At 49.2% G+C, this 8627-nt stretch overlaps 1 protein-coding gene across 2 annotated transcripts in view; it reads right to left on the reverse strand.

Annotated features, from left to right (window-relative positions):
• DYNC2I2 (dynein 2 intermediate chain 2) overlaps nt 1-8627 on the reverse strand; it is a 20391-nt gene that overhangs the window by 11697 nt on the left and 67 nt on the right. For both annotated transcript variants that reach the window (XM_077768339.1, XM_077768341.1), the window contains exon 1: nt 8554-8627. This exon is cut by the window's right edge and continues 67 nt beyond it. In XM_077768339.1, the coding sequence (XP_077624465.1) occupies nt 8554-8627 (74 nt within the window). The remainder of the gene's footprint in view (nt 1-8553) is intronic.

Consider the following 8627-nt stretch of genomic DNA (forward strand, 5'->3'; position numbering starts at 1 on the left):
AAAAAAAAAAAAAAAAAAAGAATGAAAGTATACAGGGTGAGCCAAAATTCTAAGAGACTATGGGTGAAACTCAAACTTCCAGAAGCCACAATTATGATAAGAGTGTCAGTCACTAAGTGCTGACTCAGGCACTGTCCCCAAAGTTTTGCCCATATCTTATTCATCCTCACAACCATCCTATGAAGAAAACCCTATTTTTACATTACTAACGTTGACACTGAGGCACAGAGAAGTAATTCACCCAAGGTCACAGAGCAAAGAGGTGACCACAATGGGGCTTGAATCCAGGTAGTCTGACCCATGACACTAAACTCTCAGTCATGATGTTGTCACCCAGTCTAACATCCTGGCCACTAATCACGTCAAATGAACTCAGAAAAATGTTTCTAAAAGAATGTTACCCCTTGGGGCGCCTGGGTGGCTTAGTCGGTTAAGTGTCCGACTTTCGCTTAGGTCATGATCTCGCGGTTCGTGGGTTCGAGCCCCGCGTCGGGCTCTGTGCTGACTGCCAGCTGGGAGCCTGGAGCCTGTTTCAGTCTGTGACTCCCTCTCTGACCCTCCCCTGCTCGCGCTGTGTCTCTCTCTCTCTCTCTCCTAGAAATAAATAAACATTTAAAAAATAAATAAATAAATAAATGTTACCCCAATGTCTTAATGTAAGACAAAAATGTACACAAGAGATAACAAGCTGTTATCTTTCCATCTACTTCCATTAATATTTCTTAGCCACTTGCTTATTCAGACAAATAACAAATGTCAAAACACCAGGGAAAATTTATGGAGAGGAAAAAAAACCTTAAAGCCAATGACACACTGTACCCACAATGTTTTCTGTGAGTTGGTAGGAAACTATCATTATTCTTTTTTTGCTCTGGGACACCTAAGTAGTTCCCGTGGTTCAAGATGGGAGTTTCTGGCCCGACCCCCCCGATCCACCCTATACATCCCATCCCATCTGCGGATGAAGCCCCAAAGCCTCCAGAGGGAAGGGCTTGCCCACGGCTACCCCGTAGAGACTGATGCCTTCTGTGCCAGGCAGTGTGTGGCTGGGCTGAGGCTCCCGAAACAAGCCCTCTGAGACATCAGAGAAGAAGTCGGGGCGAATGGGAACCTTGCTTCCTGGGCCTCAGCAAGGTCGGGAGGGAGAGTGTTAGGGATGCTGGGCTCCCACACCTCAGAGGCAGAGGCGCTACAGGGGAAACAGGAGGGACTGGGACCAGACTTCAATCACACTGGGAGGTGTGGCCAAGGGCAACAACAATTCCCAAACCCAGATCACCAGGCTCCAGGCTCTGGAGTCTGAAACCCCAGTGGCCTCCAGCAGAGAGGAAGGCAGTGAGATTCAGGGACCAGAGCCCAGGGTGGGAGCCCAGCTCTCCTCCCCCAAGAGACCCTGCAGACACCCAGAATGTCAGGACTCCTGCCCGAGCCACCAAACGTGTCCCAGTGCCAGGACTGTAGCTTCTGCCTGGATGAGAAGTGGACATGAACCTAGGCTGGGCCAGTCAAGCTCTCTCAGGGAAATTCACCACAAAGACCAAGATTTAACACGTTAGATGGCATGTGCCTGGAACTGAAACCAGGCAACGTGGGCCCTGACAATTAGGGCCACAACCAGGAGACAAGCAGAGACAGGCCCCAGCGCAGGGGATCCAGGGTAGCATCAGAGCTGAGAGCTGGAGGACCCCCAAAGCTTCCTAGAATCCTCAGGACCAGCTGCACCTAGAGGCCCAGGAGACACCCCGGCATCCTGAAGAGAAGGGCCTGACAGGCACTGGTTTGGGCTAGTTTCTGTCGCTTGCTACCACAGTCCTACACTGACCCTAGGAAGGCTCCCTGACTCCCAGACCAATGCCCCTCAGCGCCTCACTTCTGAAACAATGGGTCTCAACCTGGCATCTAGGACTGGCCGATCAATTTCAGGAACACTGATCATGATAGAGGAAAGAGCCGCACTGGGTCAGGTGATCGGCCACCACCCCCGGCCCCAAGGGGTGTGTTGAGAGAATGAATACTGGGCTCTGCCCTGCATTCAGGCTCAGAGACTGACCAACGTCAGGGTAACTGTGCTCCTGTGTGACTCAGTCATTCAGAAACCGGCCAGCCAGAAAAACCCATTCGGGGGGTATCACTATGGGGCAGGCCAACATCAAAGTCAGGACTAGAACAGTCACTTTCTTATTACATATTTACATTCTAGGGGCACCAGCCTGGCTCAGCCGGTTAACTGTCTGACTCTTGATTTCAGGTTAGGTCATGATCTCATGATGTGTGGGATCAAGCCCCACATCAGGCTCCACTCTGACAGCACAGAGCCTGCTTGGGATTCTCTCTCCTTCTCTCTTTCTGCTCTCAAAATAAACAAACTTAGGTAAGTAAATAAATACACACATACATACATAAATACATACATTCTAGGGGTGCCTGGCTGACAGTGCAGAGCCTACTTGGGATTCTCTTTTCTGCTCTCAAAATAAATAAATAAAACATTTAAAAAACAAATACATTCTAGGGGCACCTGGGTGGCTCAGTCGGTTAAGCGTCCGACTTTGGCTCAGGTCATGATCTCACAGTTTGTGGGTTCGAGCCCCACGTTGGGCTCTGTACTGACAGCTAGTTCAGAGCCTGGAGCCTGTTCCAGATTCTGTGTCTCCCTCTCTCTTTGACCCTCACCTGCTCACACTGTCTCTATCTCAGAAATAAATTTTTAAAAAAATTTTTTAATAAAAAAATAAAAGCAAATACATTCTAGGGGCGCCAAGTTGGCTCAGTCAGTAGAGCATGTGACTCATGATCGTGGGGTCAGGAGTTCAAGCCCTACACTGGGTACAGAGGTTATACAATTTTATACATTCTAGATCTCCTTGACTCTACGATGTATTGGTTATAAAACATTCCAGTTATTTAATAATAGCTCTTTAGGGGAAAACTATATTAAATACACAAATCATTTGTGAGACACACTGATTTTTAAGATGTGTCCTATGAATGAGGAAATACTTCGCCATCCAGAAAGAATGTGTCTTTGAAGCTCTGAGATGATGTGTGGCCGGAGGCCAAGCCCCCATTAGTCCCTAGGGTAGTAACCACTTCCAGCAAATACCAGAAGCACATTTCATTTCATCCTCCCAACCAGCCTGAGCCAGCACATCTGACTCCAGAGTGGAAGAGGACCTCAAAGACCATTCTAGACCTGAATTCTCAAGGGGCAGGCCTCTGAATGACCCCGAAGCTTGCTAAAACACAAGCGTCACCTCCGGCAGCGGGGGCTGAGTGTGCGCCTTGTTAACAAGCCCCCAGATGATGCTGATGCTGCAGGTGTGGAGGGCTGTTACTCAGCCCCATTTGTAGCTCTCACCCATTTGTATGCTGCCCAGAGCCACCGCCCAGGGTCCATCACCTCTCCCCCCCTTCACAGTGCAGACGGTGCTCACACCCCCGCCACACACACACTTCTACCCCCGCTACTCTGGGAGCTGGGGCTTCACCTGGGGTGGGGTGAGATATGGTTCATCCCAGAGGCTGAGGGATGCCAGCAAGCCCACCTGAAGGACGCTGCTGGGCAGGTGCGGCGAGCGGGGCCCGCCGCCGTCACTTTGCCACGTCCAGAGGGCCCACCCCCGATCCTCCTTCCCAGGATTTCCCTTGTCCTCAGGTTGTCGTCACCCCTAAGGCCTCCCCTCTACCCCCTCCACCTCCTTCCCCATCGAGTCCTGCACACACACCTGATGAGAATGCAGGGGTGACAGGAGGAGAGAGGCCTGAGTCAGCGGCTCTGTGCACAGGCTGCACACCCCATGTGCAGGCACCACCACAACTTGACCCAGGTGTGAGGCACATTCGCAGCTGACGAGCAGACAAGGTGAGACGTCTTGGACGCAAAGTTGAGCTGAATGGGTTGTTTTTTTTTTAAATATTTCTTTACTTTTGAGAGAGAGACATACAGTGTTAGTGGGGGGGAAGGCAGTGAGAGAAGGAGACACAGAATCCGAAGCAGGCTCCAGGCTCCGAGCTGTCAGCACAGAGCCCGACGCGGGGGCTCGAACTCACGCACCGTGAGGTCATGACCTAAGCCGAAGTCGGACGCTTAACCGACTGAGCCCCCCAGGCGCCCCAGCTGAGTGGGTTTCATGACAGGGTGCGGAGAACTGTCTCACCAGAGGCCTCCGAGAATGTGGAGTGACAGTGCAATCTCCTGTTTGTGGGAACGCGCCTCCTGAGTCCATCAACGCAACAACTAGCTACTCAAAGGATGACGTGGAGCCAAGAGCCAACCAAGAGGGCAATGCCAGACGTTTCCACAGGAGCTGGGAGACGCCATTAGGCTACAGCACCTTGGAGCCGCAATTACTGCAGGCTACCCCGGTGTCATCTTGGTCCTTTAGTGTCTTCTCATGTCGCTCGGGAAAAAACCTAGTATCGAAAGTGACAAGCCCAAAGGTAGAGAACCACAGAGTTTCTTCTCCTTGAAAATTTATGAGAGGCCAGACCCCAGGTTACAAACAAACATCTTCCAGCAGGGGGTGACATACGCTACAGAAGCCACCAAGGCGATGGAGCAGCAGCCCATTGAGGGAGGAGGAGCCCATGGGGAGGCAGCTCAAACACTCAAAGCCTCAAAGCAGGAGGGGAGATATGCAGCCTCTGTGGGATGACAGCACACAAGAAAATTATCCAACCCAGCATTTCCTGGGTGGCTTTGGGAGGTGCAGAGGTACACAGGACCCACGCCCTGCCCTCCGGGAGCTCACAGTCCAAGGCAGACAGGCCTGAAAGTCCAAAACTCATCACGTGGAGAAAAAGTTCCAGAACTAGAGAGTGGTGATAGCTGCACATTGTGAATGTCCTTGACACCACTCAGTTGTACACTTAAAAATAGCAAAATTTGGGGGCATGTGGGTGGCTCAGTCGGTTAAGCGTCCAACTTTGGCTCAGGTCATGATCTCACAGTTTGTGGATTCGAGCCCCACGTCAGGCTCTGTGCTGACAGCCAACCAGCTCCGAGCCTGGAGTCTGCTTCGGATTCTGTATCTCTCTCTCTCTATCTCTGACCCTCCCCTGCTCGTGCTGTCTCTGACTCTCAAAAATAAACAAACATAAAATACACACACACANAACAAATATTTTAAAAATTATATTTATGTAAGTACATATAATTCTAAATACATATCATTATCTTATTATTATATACATATATCCATCCACCCTCAGGAAGTATTCTAACAGGGACCCATTTTGCAAAAGAAGAGATCACGTGACTGGCACAAAGCCCTAAAGAGGTTGTACACCTGGGTCTTTTTTTTTTTTTTTTAATTTTTTTTTTTATGTTTTATTTATTTCTANAGTTGGCAGAGCATGCATGAGTCTCTTGATCTCAGGGTCGTAGGTTCAGGCCCCATATTGGGTGTAGAGATTACTTTAAAAATAAAATCTTAGGGATGCCTGGGTGGTTCAGTCAGTTAAGCAGCCAACTTCAGTTCAGGTCATGTTCTCGTGGTTTGTNCACCTGGGTCTTGAACCAAAGTCCAGGACCCTATCCCTCTGTGAATAGATTTGAATATGACAAGAAAACCCAACTCAGGCCAAAAGCCATTAATATTAAAAAAAAAAAGGGGGGGGGCGCCTGGGTGGTTCAGTTGGCAGAGCATGCATGAGTCTCTTGATCTCAGGGTCGTAGGTTCAGGCCCCATATTGGGTGTAGAGATTACTTTAAAAATAAAATCTTAGGGATGCCTGGGTGGTTCAGTCAGTTAAGCAGCCAACTTCAGTTCAGGTCATGTTCTCGTGGTTTGTGAGTTTGAGCCCCACGTTGGGCTCTGTGCTGACAGCTCAGAGCCTGGAGCTTCCTTCAGATTCTGTGTCTCCCCTTCTCTCTGTTCCTCCCATGCTCATGCTCTGTCTGACTCGCCCTGTCTCTCAATAATAAATAAAAATGTTAAAAATTTTTTAAAGAATAAAATAAAATAAAATCTTATTAAAAAAGAAAAAATAATCCATCAATGGAACATGAATGTCCATTACAACACTGCACCACTACATGGACCAAAGACCACTGTCCCAACTTTTCCAAAAAAAAAAAAAACTTTAAAAAAATTAAGAAACTGTATTTAAAAATTAGCTAGAACACTCATCACAGGATTTATTGATAAGAAAAACATTGTAGGGGCGCCTGGGTGCCTCAGTCGGTAAAGCGTCCGACTTCGGCTCAGGTCATGATCTCACGTCCATGGGTTCGAGCCCCGCGTCGGGCTCTGTGCTGACAGCTCAGAGCCTGGAGCCTGTTTCAGATTCTGTGTCTCCTTCTCTCTCTGACCCTCCCCTGCTCACGCTGCCTCTCTCTCTCTCTCAGAAATAAATAAAACATTAAAAAAAAATTTTTTTTTTAAAAGAAAAAAGAAAAACATTGTAAACTGCCTAACAACTCATCAAAAGAGACTGGTTAAATAAAATGAAGTTATAAAAAAAAATCTTAAACATGGAAGTTTGTTCAGGATGTATTAAGTGAAAAAACTGAGTCTATGAAATGTTGTGCACAGCGTGATTTCATTTTTATTTAAAAAATGGGGCAGGGGCGCCTGGGTGGCTCAGGTGGTTAAGCGTCTGACTTCAGCTCAGGTCATGATCTTGCAGTCCATGGCCTCGAGCCCCACATCGGGCTCTGTGCTGACACCTAGCTCAGAGCCTGGAGCCTGCTTCAGATTCTGTGTCTCCCTCTCTCTGTGCCCCTCCCCTGCTCATGCTCTCTCTCTCTCAGAAATAAAACATTAAAAAAATTTTTTTTAATGGAGCAAAATAGGTACAAATCAAATTGCTGGGGAATGGAGTGATTTTTATTTCGACTACATTTTTTTTGTCATATCCAGATTTTTTCTCAATTTTGGACACATAACTGTTATAAAGAGAAAAAGCTATTTTGGAAAAAGCCATTTGCCTCCTTCTTCCAACCCTTGCAACATTCTTACAACTTAACAAAAAATCTCCTTTCATGAGACAGGAGATGCTAGTTCAAGGAAACCACCATCACAGTCGAAAGCTTGCACCTGGGGGCGCCTGGGTGATTCAGTCGGTTAAGTGCTGACCACCAGCTCAGAGCCTGGAGCCCTTTTCAGATTCTGTGTCTCCCTCTCTCTCTGACCCTCCCCTGCTCACGCTGTCTCACTCTCTCAGAAATAAATAAAACATTTAAAAAATTAAAAAATAAAATTAAAAAAAAGCTTGCACCTCAAATCCTAAAATTAGCTCTCGGAACCTCACAGGTTAAAGCTGTCCTCCCAAGAAGACGAACCTGCCTCAATTTCATTCTCTGTAAGACGAAAAAGACTGACTTGGTGGTTTCCAACCTAAAGTCTTCTAAAATCTGAGTCTTCCCAGCAAGCAAGAGCTGTGTGATAAGGATGGAAAGCTACTAAAATAGCCACTTTGCTTTTCACTAGAACCATCTCGATGCAGCTGGTCAAGTGGGGCGTGCTTTACAGGCGGGTCAAATCCAGGCTTGAGACCAGAGGCAAGAGTAAGACTTCACTGGAAAGCTCCCTTGCGTCCGGGAGGACCTAAACTCTGCAGATTTGGTCACTTAGGCAAGCTAAGCCTCGGTTTTCTCTTCTGGTAAACGGGCGGCACCCTACAATGCCCCCCCACACCCATTTTCACCCAGGAGCCGCCAACGTCCCTACGATGATCTGCAAGGCACTACCTGACCTGCCTCTGCTTACCCTCTCTGACCTCACCTGGGACCACACCTGGGGCCATTTCCCCCTTCTCTCGCTCCTCGCCAGCCCCACCACCTCCTCAAAACACACATGATCTCCTCCAACCCCAGGGCCTTTGCACTTGCAGTCTGCACTGCCTCGCGGTTCTACCTCAGGTACCGGCTTGGCTAACTCTCTCACTCTTCCCGGTCTTTGCTCAAACGTCACCTTCTTAGTGAGGCCCACCCACCCTCTCACTCACTCTCCAAGCCGGTCCTTCTGATCCGTCGCCCTTCTTTTGCTTTTGTCCATGGCACTCCTCGCCCTCTGACACACGACATGATTTACTTATTACATAAAACGGCTACGGTCGGTGCCCTGCAAACAGCCCCATGTCAGCTCCAGGAGGGACCTCATTCACTGACGGGTCCCCCGCGCCAGCACGGGTCTTGGCACAGGCCCTCAAAGTCCGCACAAAGACCCCTCGGGGGAACACCTGGCACCCGGTAGCCCTGCCTCTTCAAAACGCCTCGTTTTGCGTGCTTTTCATTAAACTACTAGAAAACCGGCGTGCCTCGACCTCAAATGCACTTTGTTCTTCTTTTTAAAGAAAAGTTAGTTTGACACCTAAAAACTGCGGTTCACGCAAAAGCCTTCAAAACACAGGGTCTAAAGAAGTTTCTAGGAAAAGCCCTTTTGTTGTTGAGTTTGGGGGGAACTGGCACGAGAATGCCGCAGGGTTGGCCTCCGTGGGTTAAAATACGCACATAAAACGGGGGGCCGCCGGAACCTGGCCCGGAGGCCGCGCGCGGACGGACCCTCGCCCTCCCGGCCGCGTCGCCCCGAGCCGGGCCCGCGCCCTCACCGTCTCCCGGCGGATGCCCTGGACGCCCCTCCACTGCGAGGGCACAGACGCCACGCCCAGGGTCTCGTCCTGCA

This window comes from Crocuta crocuta, unplaced genomic scaffold (assembly GCF_008692635.1).
Source record: "Crocuta crocuta isolate KB4526 unplaced genomic scaffold, BGI_CrCroc_1.0 scaffold35, whole genome shotgun sequence".
NCBI classification, from domain to species: Eukaryota; Metazoa; Chordata; class Mammalia; order Carnivora; family Hyaenidae; genus Crocuta; species Crocuta crocuta.